At 42.7% G+C, this 26525-nt stretch overlaps 1 protein-coding gene across 4 annotated transcripts in view; it reads right to left on the reverse strand.

The window, feature by feature from the left end:
- Window positions 1–26525, reverse strand: part of LOC143217574 (uncharacterized) — a 285200-nt gene that overhangs the window by 52821 nt on the left and 205854 nt on the right. For all 4 annotated transcript variants that reach the window (XM_076442010.1, XM_076441988.1, XM_076441999.1 and 1 more), the window contains one exon: window positions 1551–1709. In XM_076442010.1, coding sequence (XP_076298125.1) covers window positions 1551–1709 — 159 coding nt within the window. The remainder of the gene's footprint in view (window positions 1–1550; window positions 1710–26525) is intronic.

Genomic DNA, 26525 nt, shown 5'->3' on the forward strand with positions numbered 1-26525 from the left:
TACAGCTTGTTTTCCAAAAACAAGAATTTATATAGATCTCTAGATTTTGTTTGTATGTTGTTTCAAGATGATTATCCGATTAAGTAAATTTCTTTCTTCGTTAAATATATACATATTAGATTGAAGAACGAAATCCTTAATCCCGCGGGATTCAAATAAATCCCAAATGCATCCCAGGGGATTGAAAACGTCTCTGTGGGATATCGCGAACCCTAGTCGCAACGAATGAACGCGAAGCGCGTGCAGGGGTTGAACGAAGTGAAACAATTGGAAAGCGAACATGGAACTGCCACCGTGTTCGCCTCCTTTGCGGCGATTCGAGGCCGACCGTGGTAAAAACGAGCGAAAGATGTTGAAACACTTGTTCTGGCGTGTTCGCGCGATTGCTTCGAACATTGTCCTCCATTTTATCGACAGAATGTGGTCGATGGCGCGCGGTGAACGCGACGCGACAGACAATTACCGTGCAAAAGGAGGCGAACGAGCGGGTACGCCGCCGTTGCGCAACGCGTGCCGCTCGATCCAACGAAATTCGATCATCTTTGCCGCATAATAACAACGGAGCTTGGCGAGAAGAAATAAGGAGAGCAACATTAACGAACGGTAGTGACGTTGGCGCGATTCTCGCCCAACCCGCGGAGATGATGGAAACCGTAGGAAACTGTGCGAGGTCACACGGATAAGTGAAAGAAATAATCACTGCCGACGGCCGGGGATTAGTGGATCGAGCCGGATGGAACGCGACGCGATCGGAGAAGCTGAATCATGAATCGTGATTCTTCCCTGGAAGTGAACGGACCATCAAGGGAACCCATACGCTATTCAAACCGACCCGTATTAACCGGAAAACCTTCGCCGAAGAATAGACGAGTAATCGTCGAGGCGATACCGAAGACTACCATGAAAGTGAACCTCCGGTTACCCTCGGACGTGCCATTAACCCTCCCCGCCGATGGTGCTGGGTCTCACGGATTTTTCGTGTCGTCAGGTTTCCGTGCAAGCTCCAGTTTCTATGAACCTTCTTCTTGGAGAACGAGCACGATTCCGCAGTAGAAAACTTATTTGAAAACTATCGATTATAGACCTTCTTACAAAATGTAGAAAAATATTCATTCAAAGTGAATGTTCCAGTTCTGTCGACAAAAAAAAAAGACTGAGAATTTTTTCCGACAGAGAGTTAATATTCTTCCAGACATTACTTCATACGACTGGCATCCATTTTTTACGGGATCGCGTTACGATTCCAGCTAATTAGCATTGATCGCGACACTGTATCAGGGAGGAGGATAACGCGCAATAAAGTCACTGTCGAAATTGCCGCTATTAATAATGCGGGATCGTTCGAAAGTTGTCGGGCCTGTTAATTCGTTCCAGATTGAACGGCAGACGGTGGCACGGTCAAGGCAAGTCGCTCGATCTCGCGCATGGCAACGAAACCGATCGCGAACAACTCTTCTCGAGAAGCTCGAAGAACTTCGAAAATCCACGTTTTCTGTTCTCTCGTAAAAAAAGTGATGGCAAAGCGTTCGCGTAACAATCTGTGGACTTACCTCATGGGATATGGCGATGTTGTTCTTGTTCCGGGTAGTGTTGGATGTATTATTAATGGCGGACAGCGCGGTGAGGGCTGCAGTCGCAGCGCTGCCGACCGTCTTCCCGCTGACCTTGGTACCAGCACCACTGACATCTTTGTGCAGCGTTCCAGGACTCTGAAATTGAAATATCGGCGCAACCGTTAGGACAATGCGACCAGGGGGGCTAGCGTCGGCGATGATAATGAGGGGATGCGACCCGGCGTCGCCCAATCGATGAAATACGTGGCCAAGGGGAAATTTAATAGCTCGAATGCGCGGCGAAATAATGCACCCTGATCATATTGTAAATAATATTCCGTGGGAGCGGAGCGGACACGTTCACGGACTCTGTTTGCTTTTTACTTGTTTGTCCTGGACACAGACTGCATCGGTCATCGATTCCCCTGTTGCTAAACGGCACGAGCTCTGTGTGAAAATCGGAGAACGATTTCTTTTTTAAATTCAAGCTGAAACGTTGCAGCTTTCATTTACCTTTAATTATTAATTTAATTACTGCCAAAATCCCCGTCAAAAAGTGTTAACAGAGACCCAACTAACGTAAACCAATATTGACACAACCCGAGGTGCGAATAACTAAAGGTTAAAAGAGAAATCTCCGTCCCATTTCTATCGAAAGTTCTTTGATTTTCACACAGAATTGATCAGTTTGGCTAAAGCCGTGCTCAAGATCTCAGCTTTTGCGTCCATGTTGTACGAACAAGTGAATCACAAACAAGTGAAGGTACGTATCTAGACAGGATGGAAGATCCATGGGGTAATACTTGAGTGGAAATAAGAGGACCATAAGAAAAATTGTCCGATATATATTATACTTTGCGCGCGCGTTCCGCCCCAGGTTCAATGAAATCAATCACGTTCGCCTCGAGATCGCGGCATCGATCCCGGGCGACTGGTAACCACTTTCCATCCGGCTAATTACTATAATCAGTGCGTAATCGTTGGGAGCGCGAAAAGGCGACCTTTCTCGTCGAGACCTCGACTTTCAAGTTTTCTTTTGATCAGCCGCTAGCCGCGGGCAGACTGGCGAACGCATAGGCACGAGAGCACTGGTAGACAGAGAGACGCGAGTCCGAAACCCGAAGAAACATTTCATCCACCGAACCGGCAAAAGTCCCCATGACATTTACGTTGATCCAACGCGACCCGTTCACTTCGCATCAATTACGCGGCTCGTATATCATACGGTTTAACTTGGGAGCAAGCCGGCACGCAAACGGGGGCTCGTGGCTTGCTCTCTCCCCACGGGTTCGCTTGTTTCTGTTAATTAAGGGCCGGCAGTATAGCTTCCCCGTAGCTTATGCACGCTGTCTCATTTGCGTCTTGTCGCAACCGACTAAACCGAGTGATTTAGTAATAGCAGACAAAGAGATGACGTGGGCGGAGGACTTGCAATGTGTATTAGAGATATCCATTCTCCACGTGTATTCAAAATACACGTGCTGTTCGCTTGAATAGCCTCGAATAATCCAAATTTGTTTTTGTAATATCAGAAAATCTTAATATGTTCATGCATTGTTTATGCTACATAAACCATACTTGGTTTAAAGCATTAAATAAATAATAATAATATCTAGAAATCTTTGATTTTTTCTTCTACGACCATCCGTGATTGAAAAACCTTTCCGGCCATGCAGCCCTCCGAAAAAAGAGGTGTTGTTGCTTGCCAGAACCTACAGCCACCATTTTGGATCGAATTTGCTTTAAAAAATTCACAAACCTTTCTGAAAATGTATACAATATAGCTTTTTTGTTCTTGATTCTATACTCTGTATGGTTTCTATTTTAAAAATTCCCGAAAATCATCTTGTTTGTTACTCCTTAATTCGAGGCTGACACGTGTCCATGAGGATTCGCCACAGCTCGTTTCCGACGCGAGAAAACTCTCGTCGACGTGTTATTTCGCGGCGTGAAAGTCCTGAAACGCCGGACGCGTCTCTCGCTCGCTTCTCCCCACCTCGGCAACCTTCCAATTTCAATTGTCCGACGATTTACGCGGGCGAGGCGTATGCGCGCGTTTCCATTAACACTTTCACTGGCATGGCAAGGGCGTTGCGCGTCTCGGCTCTGGCAGCGTGGAAAATTGTTCGCCGGGGAAATCGACAGCCGCGAGCATCGGGTGTCTGACATTTCAAGAATCGATTAGGCAAATCCTCCGTTTTATTTAGTCACTGTTGGTTCTGCCTTCGAACATTCGTTGGATGGTCGTCGAACAGGTCGGCGTAAATAAAATCGAACGGGCCGAAGTTTTCTAAAAAGAGCACGGCATTGGTTGAGTCACCTAACTTTTCACCTCAAACTAATAAACTGATGTCCTCAAATGTTTTTAACATGTCCACTGCTATAAATTCTAAACTTTTCTGGAAATTTTCACCTCAAACTAATACACATCGATGTCCTTAAATATTTTTAACAAGCCCAGTGCTTTAAATCCTAAATTTTCGTCATAAATACATAAAATCCGCAGTCTACAAACGATTAAACGGTAAATTTGCAATATTCGATAGCATAAAGCTGCGCATGTAACCATTTTATAATCGTATCTTGGATATTAATCTCGACGTTTGCCAGATCGCGGGAAACTATGGAATTTATAAGAATAATCTCGATTGTTCCCGATACCGATAACTCGCGTCTCGAGATTCATTGTCGTAAGAATTAAGGCTTATCGCGCACGTGTCTCGCTTTGACCTTTTCCGTTATTTTGTACATCACGGAAGAGCATCGGTATAATTTAGCTCGCGATCGCGTGCTAATTTGTATAAAGATTCAATTACCCGCAGTTTACTCGAGCGTGCACCCTATAAATATAAACGCGCGATCGTCGGGCGCCTCTTCTTGTTATGCACTTTTATGCGAGGGATTAATTAATACACGAATTTAAATTAATATTCTGAATCCAGCGGTGTAAGCAATATTTTAGCAATTCATAAATTCCGCAATTAATGTCTCATCCGGTTTTCACGGGTCTGTAAAGTCTTCATTCATATTTCAGCCTCACGCCTTTCATAAAATACGTGCACCAAGATACATATCAAATATCTCATTCGTGTAAATAGACCGGCGGTTCCTGACACTCTCTAACTCCATTGTTGAACTTGTAGTGCGCGTCTTCGTTTTATGGGGTTGCGTGAATCGATAAATTCAATTAAGACCTGTCACTTTATATTATAAAACACGCTGGGTCTTTTTTTGTACAATTTTACCAGACTAATGCAGCCATTCGTTTTTGTCATGAATGAATCTAATCCGCTGTCTATTTATAAGAGTATGATCATCAATTCTGGCAAGAACAGTTCCTAGTCTGGTCAGTAGAATGAAGATGTTATCCATTCTGGATCGTCTGTGACTAAGAACGTTCGTAATAGAATAATCATCGCACCGTATCCGTGCCACTGTAGTTTTAGACAACAGTTAAGGTGAAATCGATTAACGAGCCACTGGCTAATTAAGGAAGTCGGAGGCTCGTAATAGGAGTGCTGAACTTTCCGTATGCCATTTCGCTAAACGAAGTTAGGCGCGTCCGGAAGTAACGGGGCAACGGCACCGGTTCGGTTCGATGTACCTGCGGCTTCATTATCAATGTCGAAACGGCGCGGCAACCTTGTGCCATTAGATCAGAGGTCAACGCACCTTTCCACGAGAATGTATCCCCCATGGAAAGTGTTTCGACGCCTTTGTCCGCGTTTCTTTGTGAGCAGAGCATTGGAAATGGTATCCTGTACCGCTTTGCTAACGTTTCGCTTCCGTTTCCAGGATATTCGTAACAGTATCTCGCTTCTTCCGACGATCGTGCGACAGCATTTCTCGCTTTTCCATCAGAATTTCGAAGAAATCACACGAACAATACAATTTTTTAATCCTAGAGCAATTCCTATAAAGAGTCTTCCATTAAATTTCCCGCTACTTCTTATCCGTAAAGATTATAAATTGTAAAAAAAACAGCGTGTTATTTGCAGAAACATCTGCAGTATACTGGCGCAAGGAGATAACTATGCTTGTTGATGGGTCCGCTAGAAAATGATGCATAAAACAGTGCGAGATGAAGTCCCAGTGAAATTCCTTTCGGTCCGCAGAACAGAATGGAGGGCGACAGTAGGCAAAAGGGCGATTCCGGGATCATTGCGATCGAAGATATCCCCTGCCACGACGAACGAGACGTATTGCGATGACTGCGCCCGAAGAAAGTCCAGAGAGAGGACGTTTAATGATCTCTCATCAATGTTCTCGCTTCGGCGATCCTCACGGATCGCTTTCACGAGCCATTGTCTTCGGACGAGCCCGTGATTATTCGTTAATTAAAAAGTGCCCGGTCTCCTTCGCCGGGCTGGCCAACCTTTCCTTTCTTTCCCTTCGCGCTGCCTTAATTATGGAAGTAATAATGAGTTAGCCGTGTCGTGTTTGTTCCCCGCCGGGCATCCGGGCAGACCGGCCATTCAAACGCAGTTTATGTAAACCGCGCAAGGTTACGCGGGCCGACCTTTGTATTATGCAACTTTCGCGTCGCGTGAGATATTCATTCGCTTCCTTTTCTATCCCGGCCACGGCGAGCCGCGGTTCAATCAGCGAAAATTGGAAAAATCCACTTTTCAGAGAGTGGACTCGTTTTTCCAGGATTGCAAAGCTCCGGGATGTGCCTTCTCGTTTCTCGATAATGCACAGATGGGCTTTTTCAGTATAGTCTCAAAAGTGCTGTATAAAAGATCAATCTAGGCCGCTATTTTCATAAAACTGCGACAGCTGCATGCTGCCGAACAATGCAAATTACTTTTGAGGGCAATCGCGGCCTATATTGATCTTTTATCTGGCGCATTTGAGTCCTGAAAACCCTCCATCTCTTTGCAAATCCTGGAAAAGAATCTCAATCCAGCGAAACATTCGTTCCAATTTCCTGGCGTTAGCAACGCTGCTAAATTACTGAAATGACAAGTCTGCGAGCATCAGACGCATGACGCAACGCGTCTCGGAGGAGAGAAACTCGTTTTTTCGGATACTCTTCGCAGAAGAAAACGCGGCACTTTCTCGTACACACGGTTTTCGTCCATTCCAGCATAGACGGCCGCCTCGAAAGCGATAATTTCTCTTAGGAGCTGCAAGTAGACCATAAAGGAATTCAATCTCTCATTGAAAACCCTTACGAGCAGATGCGTGTCCGGTCTCGGAACGGCTGAAAGAAGTTCGCCGATGGGATAGGAGAACAGAGGCGAGGTGAGGCGAGTTGAGAAAGATGCGAGCAAGAGGAGAGAAGAAGATGACTAGCTGAACCCCATCATTAGCCTCGACCGAGGGTCGAACCCTTAATCTCTGGTGGCTCTCGCGTTTTTCCATTTCTCCCGAGACACCTGGCTGCCGCGGATACCGCGCGCGATAGCAGGTGATCAGATTCGACTTGTTGGTACACAAGGTGCGGCCAGAAGAAAGAGAGAGAAAGAGAGAGAGAGTCTCAAGGTTTCCCGGAGATCGCAAACCAAGCTGCAGCTTCACCTCTCTTCCCGCAGGATTTTTATTAGCCTCTAGGTGTTAACGGCTTCGTTAAAGTATACTATTTAGTATCATTTGATAACCCGTATATTTTATTGAGGCATTAAACCAGGAGCATCAATTAAACAGGTATCTTATCTAGCGGTCTTCGAGGGAACTAGTTGATTTCTGGACTTTACAACTTTACTCGGAAACCTGTCGGGCATCGCCGTTTATTTTCCTAACTCGCCTCGTAGTTAGATTTTATCGAATGCAAGTAGTTCTTCCGATTACTATGATATGGTAGACATCCTTCAATTCTGGTTACCTGTTTGCTGTTCTATATTTTATCTATGTACTCATTCTTGTCGTACAAGCATCAAATTCGCAATTTAATTATTGCATATTTAGAAATGGCACTCGGACAACTTTGAGAATACTGTTCCAGATAGAAAGACGTCATTTTCACGTTGATTTTAGGTCTGAATGTCTTACGTCCTGGAAAGACGTCTTTGTGCTATTCGGGTTAGCCCTTCCGTCATATTTTTCCCAAACATATTTCGACCGAACGCCTTCCGCCGCGGTTAGCACAGACAGGCGGCCGCTTTCCCGAATAAGGCTAGTCCGCTCCACTTTGTGTATCATTTATCGGTACTGATTAAACCGGCACGAACTTTCCTGGTTACCTAACGCGCAATCTCCGTAGCTAAAGTATCTCGGCCGAATCCGGGCGGATTTATCAGCCGGTCGTCGGTGATTTAAATCCCGGAATTTTTTCAGCTCACCATGTAGGGGCTCCGATCGAGAGCACGCCGGTTCCACCTTCCTCACACAGATAGAAAGCGCGCGCACACGCGTACAAGGAGGGACCGGTGTTCACCGAGCTGTTCGAGAACGTTGGATACCTGCGCAACCAGCACAGATGCGTGCAGAAATCCCTTCGAGACACGTGCAGGTCAGCAGATGTATCTGGTCTCAACACCTGCCCCAGCCAACCAGCGCAGGTACAAAGGCTAGGTTTAGGAACCCCGGCCAACAGCAGCAGCTGTCCGCCAACTTTCTGCATAGAGAACCTTTTTCCGTGAGAGGAAACCTTTTTCGAGAGAGTCTCTCAAGACCAAGACCATTACTTTTGTCCCGGAACGGTCTGCGTGCGTGGGCGAACCGATAAAACGAAATTCACGGACACTCGAGACTTCCTGCGAACAGTCGCTCTCGCCTTATGGCCGGCTAGATCGATAAAGACCCTTTCCGGACGTTTTCGGAAACTCCTCGCGGGGGACGACCTACTTGAAGCCACGAATTTATTAGGCTGAAAGTCTCGTCTCGTCTTCTCTCACCGAGGTAATCGATTTTCGTCCTCTCTTATCTCGTACTTATCGCTTTAACCCTTCTGTAGCCGACCGAAATGTGCGGATCAGTTAAAACCTTTTGTATTAAACATATTTGCAGAAATATTCTCGTTTTGAGACTACAATTTTATACTTTTTATTAATCCTAGGAACAACACTACAAGAAGAAATTTTCTAAACGAAGAAATGTTAAAAGTGCGTTGCTTATCTGCTACAAAATATTTAATCAAACGATTTTTTCCTCATTTCTAAAATTCTGCGAATAGATAAAACCTGTGCGAAAGACTCTCCTGTGCACAGTTTTTCTGAATGAAACCGATAATACAATTTTAGTCGAGATTTGGCATAGTAGAAGGCGAGTGCAAGAATCGAACAAATTTTTATTTTCATTGCATTCAGATTTGAAGGAATCCGTTGTCTCTTCGAGGAAGATAATCTGTGTATACTTGACGCGACATACTTGTAATTAACCTCCTTCGATTTACACAATTTCTTGAACACGATATCAGCCCGACGCTAGCCAGCCGATAAACATTTCATAATCGATGATAACACGCGTATCACGGTAACCTGTTGATCAAATATTTCCTTAAAATATTCACTTTGCGAGAGTGGGTCAGAGTATTTCAGTTCCACTAAATTATTTAGTACATACAACGCATACGAAGCTCTCCGTTGACTTTCACTGGTCACAATTAGAATTCTCTCGTTTCTAGATCTCATAGTCTGTTCTATCTTATCGGAACAGCGATCAATGACTTGTCTCTATTGCAAACTGCCGTCCATGATTTCGCAAGATTCTTGAAACTAATTGAAAAGACAAATTGTGTGCATCACAATCGCAATCACGGAAAAAAATCGATTACGAGCGTTACAGCTAATTTCTATTTTCCACGATCCAAGATCAAAGAAGACATATTTCATCGATCTTATTGATTAAGTAATAACTAGGCTGCGGATCTTTGTGCGTTTATGGCGTACGAAAACGTTCAAAAAATATTAGAACACGATATTCGATAGAATTTGGTACGATTTTGATTAATTTGTTGATTTGATGCATTTATAACAAAACTGAGTAGATGTAATTCGACACAGTGAAAAGATTAGAAGAATTTAAAAACACTGTTACATCATTTTCAACCTGTTAAACGCATTACGAAAGAAAATCAATTTTTATTTCGAAGTAGACAGCGGATTCTATGCATTTATAGGTATGAAAATGTTAAAAAAATATTAAAACTCGATATTCGATAGAATTTGGTACGATTTTGATTAATTTTGTGCCAACAAAGGCCATTGCCACTGGCAATAAGATTCACATCCGCAGTCTAGTAGTAATTTTATCGCAGCAGAACATTTCCTTTCGTACATTCGCGTCATCAAACGCCACGCAAACATTGATGAAACAAATTGAATTCGCAGGAATGCCTCGGACGACGCTACAGAAGATGACGAGCTCGGACCGAGCCGATCTCGAACGGCATTCTAATTCTCCGAGGTGGCCAGACAGTCACTAGAATGGAATGCTCGACGATTTTTTCTATTTTCAACGGCTAGACACGCTTCTCTATCGTCGCGCATTGGAAATCGCCGGGAAACTAGAAGCCACGCGCGCGGACATTCTTCCGCGGACAACAGAGGTCGCAAAGTAATTACGAATTAAACCGTCTCGCAAATATATGTACAGCGTCGAGCCGTCCAGATGGACGTGGATTGCAACAAGGCTGGTTCTCATCAAACTCCTCTGTAAACCGAGGGAAAATATGTAATAAGCCACGGCCGCCGCAAAAGAACAAGTGTTTTTCAGCGAGATAAAAGCGAGCAAACCTCCAAAACGAGAATGCTGCCTTTTATATTGTGTCTTGAGACGTAATACCGCCGCGAGCTATTTTCTCCCTTGTTCCCAGCGGAATTCATTTCAGAAGCTGGATCTCCGGACGATCTGGACGACAATCATCGATCGTGACGTCAACTATAGTCGAATTCTCGAGCTACGCTCGGGCCAAGCCCGATTCTGGTTCGTTTCTTGAAAGAAGAAACACTCCTCCACTCCGGTTAACTTAATCTTATTGATCTGAAGTGACTGCGATGGGGGGAAAACTACGATGTTGGAGCTCTTTCGAAAATGAGACTGCCACGTCGTGGTCGTAAAACTGCGGATTTAACTGCGGATTTCTCTGCAAATTTCCATTCTTATAGGTGTCAAATGACTGCGTGAGTTCGTGCCCGATTTGAAAATAAAATTCAACAGTTAAATTTTGAAGAATACAGCTTTATTCGTCAATTATGTCTTCCTTTAATGTTGCTAAATAAAAACAATAATCTTTGCGTTAATGTTTTAGTACTTCCTAAAATGAATTTGCCCTGTATGCATGGATCGAAAACAAACTTTTTTAACAATATTAAAGGAACACATTCCGAAAGAAACTTTGCGGACAACCTAATTATACAGTCACCATTCTTTTCCAAGATTAGTACAATCATCTAATACGATCTGAATGTATCCTAATGAAAGATTTCTCGCGAAGACAATGAAACAAGGAGATCACGTTGAATCGAGCTTTACCTACGTAAGAACACGGAGAAAGCTTGAAATTTCAAGTATCGATTACAGGCGGAGAGAAATTTCTAGCGGAGAGGAAAAATGCGTCGGGAACAAATAGCGGATAACGAATATAAGGCGACGATTACTGGGTCGCCTTTCCGCGTTGACCCGTGGGACCGACTTATCAACATGGTTCACTTTTACTTGTGGGAAAGGTGCGAGGCTCGCCCATAAGTCCCCCCGCGGCTTTAGTTATTGTGTTCCTCGGTTCGGATAGGTTTCCTGCGTTCAATTGTCTGATTCCGAGATAAATGCTTAGTTGCGACCTTAGAAACTGGTTTATCGTGTAGCTAATAATGTTTCGGTATCTAGCCTGGCACCGCGAGTAATCGCTACGGGTACCTATCGTACGCACAGATTGTTCCGTCCTGACGTGCTCCTCGAGACGTGAACATTTAGTTCCAGTTTTTTCTTTTTAAAGTCATTTCGTTTTCGCAAGGGAACATGAAAGCCAATTTTTCACCATTTATAAGTAGACTGCTGATTTTACGCATTTACGACGAAGATGCAATTTAATACAGCCAATAGATTGAGAGAATGTCAAACTATCAATGTGTTAGTTTTCCCTCACATTGTACACACCTCATTGAATCATTGTACACCCCCGCACCCCTCCCCCAGAGGATGGCGAAGATTTATGGAGTTCCAGGACGATTCTTTTTACATATTTAGATCGTCGAGACCTTTTTTCTGTCCGGGATCTTCGACCGTTCGAGGGCGAGGGGTGAGTTCGGGGATGAAATTTCTATTTGGCTCCTATTTTGCGCAATTCACACAGTCTTTATTTTGCACAAGATCCCCAGTCTAGTACATAATAACAAATGGAAGCATGACATCTCTACACGAAAGACGAAATTACTTTCCGAATAATTTAATAATAATGAACCTATTGTAATATTACACAGGTGGTCCTGAAGGGAAGATTCATCTGCGCATTTGAACGTGACCAGACTGCGGATGTTTATGCAATTTTCAATTTTTGTAGACGAATTTCAAGAAAGTCGAATAAAATAGAATCTTATTTCCAGTGGTAGCAGCCTTTGCAGATCTGAAATGAATAAAAATTGTGCTAAATTCTGTCGAAGTTTATATTCTGTTCTTCTTCGAACATTTTCAGAAGCCATAAATGCATAAAGATCTGCAGTCAATGCCATCTCCACACGAAAAACGAAATTACCTTCGGAATAATCAAATAATAACGAACGTATTGAATAATAATGAACGTCCTGCAGGGTTCGGGAGGTTTATTTACGCTTATGAACGTCTCAGCGGGGGGTCTACGCTCCAAGTAGTGGAATATCGGATCCGGTCGAGTCAGATCGCGAGGAAATCAGGCCCACTCGAGTCAGGTTATAAAAAAAGAATTAGGTCAAGTCGGGTTTGGTCATAAGACTCGGTCAGGTCAAGTAGTGTTGCGATGAGAGTGGATCCGCAGTGCGTAGGAATCGTCTGGAGTCTAGATCCACAGTCGGATACTGGAATGATTAGTTTTTGTTCGATCTTGACGACACCGGATCGCGGGAAGTCCGGGAATAAAAAGGTCGAGGCTGATCGAGGCCAACCGAGTCTAGTCAGAAAAAGATTTCACCCGGTCAAATCCGATCGCAAACAGGTTCGGATGTAAATATTGAATTACAACGAACCAAGACGAAATATGCCCGCAGGTACCGATCCCGAAAATTTATAACTGCAGAACAGGTATCCACGGCTTCGGGGACCCGAGCCTCGAATCCTGAATATCCTGATTGGACCATGTCGGATCAGGTAACGTGTTTCCTTTTTTTCGAGCGAGAAAAAAGCGGTCCCGATCCGAACTAAACTTCGTTACAATATTTAAATGCGCGACGATGTTGAGCCTCGATTTTCTGGTTTCAAATAAAATTCAAATTTAAAATTACACTTTGCAAAAATTCCAGACTTTAAAGGTTCCCTTGAAGAAGAGGAATTTTTACGCGCGAGCCAAGATTTATTATGGCACATTTTTTCGTTAGTTCTCGGTCCACGATTTTCCTCGGTTACGGTGTTTTATACGACCGAGTAGTCACGAGTCGGTGAATATTTCATAAGTGGTCCGCGGAATGGGTGTACGCGATAAGCTCGGTCGCAAGAAGGAATCCTAAGTTTTCACATGTAGGTCAGTTGTCAATTGTCTTGTTAGCTGACGCACCAGAATGCAGACCGCGCGCAGCACGACTAATGACAGCCCATGATACACACATAATTAATTATGCATACATCCGGCCTGTTAGCACACTAAATCTTCGACAAAAGATTCTAACAACGTTTCTTTTGTCTATCTTTAGATTCCTCGAAGATACCATATTCTACGGGAATCATACTCGACGATCATCGTATCGTGATCGCCACTCCTAATTGACCATGATTGCCTTCCGACGAACGAGGAACTCTCAAGCTTATTATTAATTCTACGAACACTGAAAGAAGAAATTTTCCAAAGCAGTAATATATTTTTTAAGAAATAACACGAATTTCGAGGGAAATCTTAAATGGCTGTCTTTATTTCCGAAAATTCTGCGAATAACTAAAACCTGTTTGTATTAAAAACTTGTACAGTTTTTCTGAAAGAAGAAATGATCCAAAGCAGTAATATATTTTTTAAAAAATAAAAGGAATATCCCGGAAAATTTTAAATGGCTGTCTTTATTTCTGAAATTCTGCGAATAACTAAAACCTGTTTGTATCTAAAGCTTGTACAGTTTTTCTGAAAGAAGAAATGATCCAAAGCAGTAATATATATTTTTTTTTGAAATAAAAGGAATATCCAGGAAAATTTTAAATGGCTGTCTTTATTTCCGAAATTCTGCGAATAACTAAAACCTGTTTGTACCTAAAACTTGTACAGTTTTTCTGAATGCAACCGATAATTAGTCGAGCCCGTCGTATTGGAAGGCGAGTGCAATGTCTGCTGGCAACTGATCGTGTCGCAACCTTTCTGGAATGGGTTGAGCCTTCACCGTCCGTCGCTAATACCAGAAGCGGTTTCACCTATCAATGACCACCAGCTAATTGGTACTTGTGAAAACGTCACGAGTAGGAAATCCATCATCGCGCGCTTGCGTTAACGTCTATCGAGTGCCCTGTCTAAAAACATCACAGCCCGTGCTAATTCGAACTCGATTTCAGTCACAGATTTCTTTCTCGTCCAACAGCAAGTACGTTCCATTCTGAAACATACTCACCCTACAATTACTTTTCTCAACGCGAACTATCAAAGGAAACCGAGCCACAATCGCCCGACAAATTACGTTCGCGTTAGTTGCCACGTTCGTCTGTTGAATCTTCTTTCGACGCGAGTCGTATGAGACTGACCGCAATAAAGTTCTAGAAAAATGAACGGAACACGAAGACAATCACGAGAAGGTTTACAGAGGAGCGTCCTCGGGGAACGGAGGAAGTGGCGCGCGCGATTAGACTCGGCCGAAAAACGGTGTCTCGTTTACGGTACACGATAGCAGGGGAATAGCGAAGTCTCCCGAACGCAAGAAAAGGAACTCGCATTACCTTTTTGCTCGGCGAGCCGCGGTTTTTGCGCAAGCGAATTGCACGGTGCGCGTAGCACACGATGACGCTCCTCTTTCGTTCCGTGGAAACTGGTCTCGGGAGAGAGAGGATCGACCGACAATGGTATCGAGACCGTGCCCCGACGCTCGAGAACGCTCTCCTCGATGCCGGAGCGAAGGGTGAACCACGAAGGGCGCGTTCCACCCTTTCGGCTAAAGGTCCGTCCTCACGGGACATTCAAATCGACGCGTTTCACCGACACCCCCGGTTTTTTCAGACCTTTCAGACTCCATTTCGAACGTGTATGTTGTAATTAGACTGCGGACCTTCGTGCATTTATAGGAAAAAATTGAGTAGACGAAATTCGAAATTGTAGGAAAATTTAAAACATTTAAAGATGACTGGAAGGGAAGAAATAACATTCTATTTGGTCTCTGCTCGTTGTAAACGGTGCAGTCAATTTTGTATTTTGCATAAAGCGAATTTTATGCATTTATAACAGATATGAGTAGGTGTGATTTAAAATAGTGGAAACATTAGAAGAATTTTAAAATATTATACTATTGTATTCTTTTCAGAAAGAAAGTAAGTGAACACCCGTTTCGCTCCAGTTTGTTGTAATTTAAACATAGGATTATTGGATCGAGTCATTAATGGAGACTGGAGATCTCCATGAAAAATAAACAATGTTCGCATTGATTGCAGGACGCAGAAGCCAAATAAAAATTGTATATATCCTTCTGTTATTCATCCTATTAAGCTGAAACTAATTCATTGATGTCCTTAAATATCTTTAACATACCCTCTGCTTTGAGAATTGTACTTGCCAATTTTCATTATAAATGCATCAAATCCGCAGTCGTTGAAAATCGTTGAAAATAAGTGATCGAGGCCATCTTCTAGTAAAATTGTGCTCGCTATAATTTTACATACATAATATTTCCACACATTCCTGATGCAAGAATTAACCTCGACTCGGGACTTGCTTGGCGAGAGAAACCTTCTCGAAGCGTCTCGTTGAAGTTTTAATTTTCGAGAGAAGTTTGTGTTTTCGAAATTCTGAAGAAAACTTGTTCGCGAGTCGCGTGGACGAGGTTCTTTTGTCCGGGAAACGCGGAGGGAAACACAGCCGGAATTTGTTTATCCTGCAATGTGACGGGGAACAGTGTACAGAGGCTGGCACGACAATCTGTTACGTGAAAACGAACCTTAACGGCAAGAACGCGCGTGGACGAGTATAGAACGAACCGCGTCCGCTTTGACTGGCGCACGCAGAAGAACGAAAAAAGGGGTTGCGCGCTGAAGAGGCGACGTCTGTTCCGGCCGTAGGACATGGAAGAGAGTCGAGAATGTTTGCTCGTCGGATTATTTTATTGCCGACTGGCGAAAGGCCGCGACGAAACGGGGCTAAACCCCTCGGCCTTTCGTCGACTTCCGTTTTGTTTCGCGCCGTGAAATCCGAATTGGATTGCGACGAGAGCGTTCGCCTCGTCGAGGCGTACACGCATCTTGTAGACCGATTTCTTTGCGGGGTTATCTCTCGGGGGCACTGCGCTCCCTGCAAACTTCAAATAACCATTTTTCTTTCACCAGTTGAGCTGACAGCGAACCTAGAGCAACTGAAATTGTCGGAGACTGCTTCTTAGTAGGATAATATGTCTTCTCAACGTTTGCAATCCTGTTAAATGACCGGTTTTATATTCTTCATCTCAGTTGCTTACATGGAAATTGTGATTCGATAAATTTCGTTATCCAAGCACATATTGTGATAAAAATTGTGTGCAAAATAAATAGAGCCTTCTGTTGGAATTCAACGATACCATAGTGTTTTATAGATGTAAGGGTTTAGTCTGGTAGAAACAGCTAGCCCGAGCAGATCTCAACATTTTACAGCTTTCACTCTTTTTTTATTTATACTACATACGGATTAAATGCAGGATACGCGGAAACACTGTGTCGTTATTTAGAGCAACACCTTTATAATACTAATAAAGTACTGGACGATTGCATAAGGTCCGTGCCCAATTTTCATACATTAATAAATTGTATTCTTTAAAATTTAATCATTGAAATTTATGTTCAAATCAGGCACGAACTTATCATCTGAACGAAGCGATCATCTGATACATTTGAGCATTAATTCTCATGTTTAATTTGAAAACATTTACTTTTTCCAATGACCGTTGATAATGATCAATAGTTAAACAATTTCCGATTAACAACTGGAAGGCGCTGGTTGTCTGGGGCCTCGAGCGACAGATCCGATCGTTCGCACCACAGAACACCCTTCGTGCGCTTAATGCATCCGTTCCTTTCGTAATTATTTAATTTTATAATATTCTAGCAAACTGTGTGTGTGTGTGCCAGGCTATTTGCCAAGTTTTTTCGGCCGTCCGATCCCATTGCACAGGACGATTACGTACACGCGAATTTAATATGCTGAAATTGAGATTCTCCTGGTAAACGCTCGACCAGATGCTATGTATGTAATTCGTTCCAGAAATAGCAAATTGATATTTCCATGTTGCGATATTTTGAGAAGGTCTTGGCCTAGGTCAGGAGTAGATATGTTTGGCAATGTCCAAGTGGTTCGATATCGAATTAAAATAGCAATTAAAATGTTTCAGCTTACAAAAACGACAAGGTGTTGTTATTCTAATAAACTTGTGATATTCAACAAGCTCAAAGTAGGCAGCAACAAAGGAAGCAACAAACGGAAAAATTGTTGGTAGCATTAGAGCAGACTTGAAACTTTCTTTCCAAGTAAATTTTCAAATGCGGAAATGAACAATAATTAGATTTTTGGTGACAGTGATCGCTGTTTCACGATCTGAATTTTCGGAAAGACATTCATCGTAATGGATTGCATAAATATTGTCATTGATCGCGCTCTCTCAATGACTCGATGCTCTTTCATTCGCGAAATTCCGCTCGGCTCGCGTGAGAACGCGCCGTGTCGTATCTCGGGCCGCGCGTATCGTTATCGGCGATGACGAGCGAAATTTAAATAGGCCTGAACGGGATCATTCACGTGTGTGTATTCGGTTGCCGGCCTTCGACTGGTGACACGAAATCCCGCCGAGAAATGTTTCTGTTTGATAAGCCAGCCGGCTCGGAGTTCGCACGACCCAAACAAACACAGAGGCAGGGAACACACGAAAAAATGTCATTGAGAAAATAATAATAAAGGCGGGGAGACCGTGATTCGATGCGCAGATCGCGGGCTTTCATGCGAACTCGCGTCTTCGCGGATCGGCAGCCGCGAAACCGAGGCGAAGTAGAATTTCACTTCCCCTGTATCGATGGCTGCGCTGCGGTTCGATATGTTTCCGGTCTTTCGATCCGGAATCGCGTCTATGGTCGATCGAAAAGATATTTTGTACAGACGATATTTAAACGCGATGACTTTAAACGTGGATTTTCAGATTAATTTAAGATATCCGGTAATTTCGGTATTTTAAGGTGAAGTAAAACCCAATTTTTTTAATCAGCAATAAACTTTAAACAATCAAATTTTCTTATTTATTCTTTTTTGGCAAAAGATCATCGAACGAAATGGGAAATATCTTGTTCGTTAAAGTTTATTGTTGGGATAAAAAGATTGGGCTCTCTCTACTTCACCTTAAAATACCGAAATTACTTTCTTGAAAACCCAATATTTTTTCGATCTAATACATTGTCAATCGTGTCTGAGCAATTCTAAGATCGCATACGACATACATAATTGCATATGCACATTGTAGTCAAAATGAAACTATGTAGACGTCGATTGAAGCTTATTGTTTGGATAGAAAGATTGGGCTCTCTATTTCACCTTAAAATACCGAAATTACTTTCTTGAAAACCCAGTAGTTTTTCGATCTAATACATTGTCAATCGTATCCGAAGAATTCTAAGATCGCATACGACATACATAATTGCATATGGACATTGTAGTCAAAATGAAACGATATAGACGTCGATTGAAATATGCGTCGGACAGTTCTGTAGGTGTGCGAAAACAGCGGTGGACTCTCGTAATTGGACACATTATGAGAACCGGTCTCTTCGATCTCATCATCCTAACCGAGGATTAATGACGGTCTAACCCACATGCAGCCCGACCATAACGCGCCAGAGGGTGGGCTTCTGAGCCCACCAATTATTTCGCTCGTCTAGAATATTTTAAAAAGATTATTCACCGTCTGTTGTACTCTCCAGACTGACATTAAACAAGCATTTCTACCTTGGCAAACGTAACTCTTTGGTGGAATCCATGCGAAAGTGAAAATAGCACTTGCGGTTTTCAATGCGAGTCTTATTTAACACGGTCCGTGTATTTTATAACAAGTTTAACACCGCAGAATATATTTCCAACGAAAGAAGGTGGCACTCTGACAAATGCAGAATAGAACAAAGCACATATTCACTTAATTATCGAGCAACAATTTTAACTCGAAAATTAAACGTTTCTTCCTAGCCAGAATAGTTCCATTTCCTACGATTTTTTAAATTTTATGAATGTGAAACTGGTATAATAACTCGTACAATACCTAAATGTTTAGCAAGTGGTTAGTAGACTACGGATCCTTATGAAATTATGGCTTCTAAAAATGCTGGAGCATAAAATTCGACGGAATTTAGTACGACTTTAATTTATTTCTGATCTGGAAGACTATTACCAAGATCTGAATTCGATTTTCTTAAAACTGATTCGATACCGACATATTTAATCGTGTAAACAATATTTCGAATAATCGACAGAGTCGCCACTCAAGGGTTAACACTGTCGCAATTTCTTAACGGTATCCCTATGATTTTCCAGATCAATTTTCCAGGTCAATTTCACCAGATTCAGGGAGACATCCGGCGACCCAGCTTCGTCCACTTTTGCATAAAAGGCGATCGCGCGGCGCATCTCCGCGGACTCGTGAAAATGAAAAGAGCGGATCAACAGGCTGGAAAAGCAGAAGATCCGTGGGGAACGAGTTCGAAAAGGTTCGTGGACGCTTTCGAAAATTTCTCCCTTCGCTCGAGGCGATTGCAGGAACCCCTTTACCACCACCGGGAAGATCCGCGCCGGCCCTGATGGCCTGTAAACACACAAGTGAAACAGAACTTTCACGGCCACGGGCTCGACCTGGTCACTTGGTTTCAGGTACACGCGTGTACGTACGTATACAACGCGTGCGAGGAGAGGTCGAGCAAAAAGCCGAAGCACAGGATCAGCAACAGTAACTGCTGACCAGTGGCTGGTCTCCGTGAAAGCGGAATCGACGCATAAAAAGGAAACAGGTTATCGAATTAAAGCGACGCCGGGACTCCAATGTTGCCGTCGAGACGAACATTTTCTATCCCGAGGCTGGGGAGCACGCTCGAAGGACAAACTTTGCCCCGCTGCCTTCGATCTTCGACCAGAGACTGCTATATTCGCCGACAATTCTCAGCTGATGAGCTTAGCGAGAGTTAGACGATTCGTTTCGCTGAGAAACTCTTCGGGGAAAAATGTCTTCGTCTCTTCGTAGGGTCAAGTGAGGCTTTAAGCACTTTAGCTCGAACAAGGTGAACGAAAAAAGCGACGTTGCAATTCGTTCTACTCGTGCAACCTTTGACTGTCGCCTCTACCAGTCATCTTTCAGCTAGATGCTAGAAGTTAGAGCTATCCCACGACCATCCCCTCTCAAGTGTTGTGGCTCTGTTGCGCCTCAGATGGCCCAGTAAAAAATCCCTTACCCAGGCCATTAAATTGTTTTCGTTTACGAACGGACCGACGCCGGATGGATCCCGTTACGCTTTTCGTTTCACCATGCCCGAAGAGAAATTCGATTCCCGCTGGGAGAGCCTTCTTCCTTGCGGACGTTCCCCAATATTTTTCGACCGGGCACAAAATCGGCCGACGACTTTCTCGGCGAAGATACTGCTCCTTCGAATAACGCGGTTTGGGGTATACAATATTCACGCCTTCGCAATGTTCGTGGTCGTGGAAATTAAGAGAATTAAAATATACTATCTAGTGATTGCTCTTTAAAAAAAGACCATGACTTTTTTATATGGGCCTAAATTGACAATTTACAAAATATGTATTGTAGATTTGTGTTAATTATATACGTTGTGAAAGTTTCATCGAAAAATTTAAGAATCCTTGGAGTTATTGCAGTTGCAGGCCGAAAATCGTGAAAAACTGCAATTTGTATGTATGTAGCTCATTGCAACTTCGATCGATTTTGATGAAATTTTCAGAACACGTTTAATCGACACAGATCTACGAAACGTATGTCTTAAATTTTCCATATAAGCCACAGAAAAAAGTTGCAAAATCTGTGCAACTTTTAGTATTTTCTCTGCAATTCCGACAACTTCTCAAAAACGTTTAATTCGTATTTAATTCGTATATAATATTGATAAAGCGATCGTCTTTCTGAATATTAGTGGGACTAACGTACTTCAAATTTCTGTACCGCTGTAACGCGAAGTAATGTACGTAATGTAATGTAACGCGAGCCGCAAGCTGCAAGAGAACAGGTTCCGATAAGGATGACGCGACGACGCGACGACGCGAAAGAACACATAAATTGATTTCGCGTCCTTTTCGAGTAACCTGTTCGGTGTTTTTCGCGTGGCGTGTTATCGGGAGAAACGTGTGCAATTACGACGCATGATGTTTCGCGTCGATATCGACTCATCGCGATATCGGTTGTATCGGTGCTTTCCTTTGTGGACCGACGTGTCCACCGACTAGACGGGTATCTGAACGATAGTAACGGTGTGTGTGTCACACTATGTATTCCATCACTCCAACGAAGACAGATTCCACGCGGTGCACGTGTACAGAATGTCACAAAATTATACAGTCGCGGATACCATAGCGCAAATCACATAAGGCATAAAGAACCCTCTACAAAATTAGCCTTAAACGTGAAGAACACGGTAAAAGAACTTAATAATTTTGAAAAATCTATGGTACATGGCTAAACACTTTTTAATGGAACCTTGAATAGCAACAGCAACTTCCACCATTCAAACCATTGTTTAACGATATCGATACGGCAATTTTTGACGGAGTTATGATCACGTAAAGTGATCCCTTAATTCTTTTGAGGAGTGTAATAATAATCCACTTAATGGGCTTCCGGTAGGTAAAGTGTTGATTAAAAATCTTAAATCTTAAAAACAAATTGTCTTTGCTTGTTTTTCGCGTTCAAGGACGACTTTGCGGGGGGTTCCCGTCATTTCCGACTAACTCGGGGGTGTAGAATCGCACTGTGGTGTCCGCGATATATAATTTCGTGACACCCTGTACACACGTGCGTCTCGGGGCCGTTGGATTTTTCGTGAGTTTCGAGTGGTTCTATTCCCATAGCACCCCCAGCCGTCGACCCTTCTCTCCCGCAGCAGTGACAGTGAATTAGACTGTGAGCGAGCACTGTGCGGGTCGTGTAGTGTATATTTAGACAGTGGACGCTTCGAAAAACCGCGGGAATATACTGAACATGCTCTCGCGTCCTGAAAAAGAGAGAGAGAGAGGAGTCATGTTGCACGGGTGAAGATCGTTTAACTGATATATCCGATAATGAAAGTTATTGTTGCCCGGCCCGGATAAGGACGAACTGATTCTTTACGTCACGAAACCGAATCTCGGATTCACTCTCGACGCTGAGAATTGTTATGGAAATGGAACGGGCGCATTGTACGGCCGAATGGTACACTACTTTTCTCGGTGGACATTTTTACGAATCGGAGACAATCGGCTTTGTCTAGCGGACACAGATGCCGATAACGGCAGCTACCGATAACATTCACCAGAGATTAACAACTTGTGCACGAAATAACGCAAGACTATTTGGTAGAAATAAGCGAGCCGATCTCTTTCGAATTTCTATCGTACGTTGCGGCGAATAAATTGGTCTTTTCTTTTACGAATAACTCGTGTTCGAATTTCTATTTCACGATGCGTTTGTATTATTATCGTAACGAGACGAATAAATTGGTATGCGTGTTGTGCCATGGTCTTTTCTTTAAAAGAAGATAGCTGTTAGGTTCTTTTACGTACGTGCCGCGTTTCTTGTAATTTATTGTCATTGTTTTCACGATGATTAGACAGCGGATTTTATGCATTTGTAGCAGAAATGAGTAGGTGCAATTTGAAACAGTAAAAACATCAGGGGAGAAACATTATTAAACAGATTCAGAAAATAAATTGCTATTTCACTCCAGTTTGTTGTAATTCAGGTAGAACATTTTTTATTTTCTATTTAATGATACTAATAGAGGAAGAACCATATACATATTGAAATCTACAATTTTTAAAATTTTTCAACAATTTCGAATTTCATCTTCTCGCTTTTGCTATAAATGCATAAAGATCCGCAGTGTACTAATGATGATAGATGGTCGAATGAACTTCATTAATAATATTAGATGGACTAAGCAGAGATGGAAACAGAAGGCAGTACCTCAAGATAATAAGTGACATGTTTATTTTACGTGATTACACGCTTGCAACTGCAGGGCCAAGCCCGCAGAATTACACGAGCACCGGTATCTTCTATCCCGTTAACGAAAATTTCTTTCGTTTCACATATATTACTTCAAGGCAAAAAACCGATTACTGCCTAGCAATTGGAAATCGCCGGGAATCGCTGCGGAAATCGATGCCCGTTTCGAATCAATATGAAATTAACGCAAAAGAGAAGTTTCTTTCGTTGCCTGTACAACTCTTCTTACAGTAAAAATCGAATGTACATACATCATTTTGGTTCTGCTTAACAGTTTCAGTTCGGAACCTTAGCGAAACAGTTATTTTCGGAACTGCAGTGTCGCATCTCTTGTCTGCTACGGGTATACTTTATCGAAGCAATGGCAAACAACACGGTTGACACTTTTCTCGGTACGGTAGCGCGGTTCTGCGTCGTAACCGCGAGACCCATTGTGTCCGTTTGTCAATACGGAGTACCGTATGTGCGCCAGTGCGATCAGCCTGCGCTTTCGTCGCACACATGTGAACGATAACCGAGCTATACCCTCGCGTTTAATGGTCGGTGCACATTTCAGAACTAGTTAATCCTCGGGGACGCTAATTCCTGCGCGAATGTCGAACGGAATCAAAAAACTAGCGTCAATGTTACGTTATTATTAGACTGCGTTGTTTCTTTTTAATGCAGACAGACTTTGCAGCTCGAAAACAAATGAAAATTCTACAAAATTCTACCGAATTTTCTATTCCACCTTTTCTTGAACATTTTCATGAGCCATAAAAACATTATCGAAATTACAAGGCTCCAATTATTTAGATCTCGCGCAAATTTTGATTACAATACGTGCTTGGATGAAAACATATTATTAATTTCCACGTGTGCACTTGGTAATTTCAATAATTATGGAATGAACAATATAAAACCGGTAATTAATGTTACGTATGAGAATGCAGTTGAGTGATACTGCTGCAAAAAGTTTCAAAGCTGAATATTACGACGGCTTATTACTGGAGGTATGCCTCTAATTTCATTTTAGCACTGGATCCTAAATGATTTCCGGGATAAAAACATTATCAAAATGACAAGGCTCTAATTATTTAATCTCGCGCTTGGATGAAAACATTTCTGGAATCGATTTCCACGTGTGCACTTGGTAATTTCAACAGTTATGGAATGAATAATATAAAACCGATAATTACAGCTACGTATCAGCATGCACTTGAATGATACCGCTGTTAAAAGTTTCAAAGATAAATAGCATGACGCTTTGACGAAACGTGTGGTTTGCCATTGACGCTTGTAAAACTTCGACGATATTCGATGACGATACAGTAACGCATTGTACGCGTCATCGAGAGACCGTGTTGGTGACAATAACACGCTTGTATCGATCACGCACACGCCCGTTGCATTACACGTGCACGTGTACGTATTGCGAGTAGACGAGCGTGAGACTCCTGGACAGACGCCTCATGTATGCATCTGCATTCGCGTCGAATGAGGTTAACGTTAATGAGGCACAAACATCTCCAGACACCGTAGCCAGACCTTCCCTTTATTCACCCTGTCATGAGCCCTCACCGCTGTGTTGGACGTGCACGCGGATAGGGATGCGATTCTTCTTTTTCCTGGTCTCTCTTTTTGTTTTCAACGACCGTTGGTTTCGTTCCACTCCACCAGCGGTACACGCTGGTCAATGCACGCTTGCTTTCGGGGGAAACGGGTTCGAACACGAGTTCGGGGGAAACGGTTTCGAAGGATTTCGAACACGAGTTTTGAACGTTTTACGCGTTTCATCACTTCCCGCTTTCAGTTTTATATTGCCGTTTGAACGAAAAAATTAAAAGTTATTGGGTTGTATGTATTAGGGTAAATGTACCTATTACATACTGCGGTATTTTTTCCCAACGAGATTAAAATATGTGTTTCTTCTATCGATCGTATTTGCTGATGATCAATTTTTATCCAAACTAGGATCGAAACGTTGATTTTGTTTGGCAATTAGCAAAGTTGCTTTATAATTCGTAATGAACGATCGAACCGTTGCGCCGAAAACATTAAAAAATTTAAGATTAAAATATGTATGTACATTCAAATCCTTTAAATATCTCGAAAAAAGAAATATGCGACTTGGTCCACTTTCATTAATCATTTATTTCAAATCAAATTTTCATTAATCGAGGCTAACCAAATTCTAAATTAAAATGTTGCATAATACAAAAATATTTGAACGATCATACAGATCCTTTAAACATCTCGAAACAAGAAATAAATTACTTGTTCCACTTCCATAATAATGGACACAAATATCGCGGTGTACGAGGCGAAAATAACATCGACGAATATATGTGATAGCGTAATGGACGCCCGGAGAAGGTGATATAATTGAGATCACAACAAAAGGCTCACCTTCCTCTATTGTACCGAGAAATCGTAGGGGGAAGATTCTCCGGAGATTCGGAAGGGTCCATTACACTTTTCATGGCGGACAAAAGACGGCAGCCCGTGTTCGAAACAATGGCCGTTGAAAAATGTTCGATATACATACATACACATGCCGGCCCAGAGAAATCTTTTGAATCGACGCGCGCGGCGTACGAAAGCCGTATATCATCCGTCTCGGGTCACCAACAAACACGACAGACGCCGCATGCTCGCGTACCGTTATGTTCGCTCTCGAAGGCCTGGTCCTTATCAAACGCACTGGATATTGCACCGCGATCCGACACGTATTTCACAGTGATCAGCAAAAAGTAAACAACTAGTTGCTAGAAAAGAACTAATCATAGTTACTCGAAAACGAACTGGTTATTCAGGAAAGTAGAACTGCTGCATTGGAATTTACCCACGCTTAGCAATTTCAGCGAAAAAATTATTTTTTCAATTATGATCACTGGAAAGATTCGCAGTCTAACGATCACGAATCTTTGAAAAGAATTAAATTCCCCAGAATTATCGGTACACCGTGGATATTTACGGATGTTAAAAATAAATTCAAATCGTACTAAATTCTGTCGTATTTGATATCCCAGCATTTTTGGAAAATTCTCCAAAGCCATAATTGCACGAAAATCCGAAGTCTAACTATCGGACATCGCACCGCGACACTTGCCCGTTCGGCCGAAGACAAGTTCGAACACGTTCCCCACTTGTTACCCTAAGCCGCGGAACATGCGCAATGCTAGCTGCGCGTCACTTTCAAAAATGCTACAACTGTTTTGATCGGTCAACGACTCTCCGTATCCGCGGTTCGATCGTAAACGTTACATTTTTGTCGAAGCTCAAGGTTTGTTTACATCGCTGAATGAGATGCGAAGGTCGAGTGTCAGTTTGTAAATGAAGATTCGTGCGCGCACACAAGTTCAACGACCTGCAAATTGTACGTATATGTAATGTGTACAGTTGATTAGATCAGTCGACATTGAACTCGCTACTCTCATATAAGCGAATCAATGTTTTCGATTGGAACACTAGTCGTTGGAAAATACAAAATATGTATGTATGTACATATAGAAATTCGCCGTCGCGTTCGACCGTTCGG

The sequence above is a fragment of the Lasioglossum baleicum genome, chromosome 2, assembly GCF_051020765.1.
Source record: "Lasioglossum baleicum chromosome 2, iyLasBale1, whole genome shotgun sequence".
Taxonomy (NCBI): Eukaryota; Metazoa; Arthropoda; class Insecta; order Hymenoptera; family Halictidae; genus Lasioglossum; species Lasioglossum baleicum.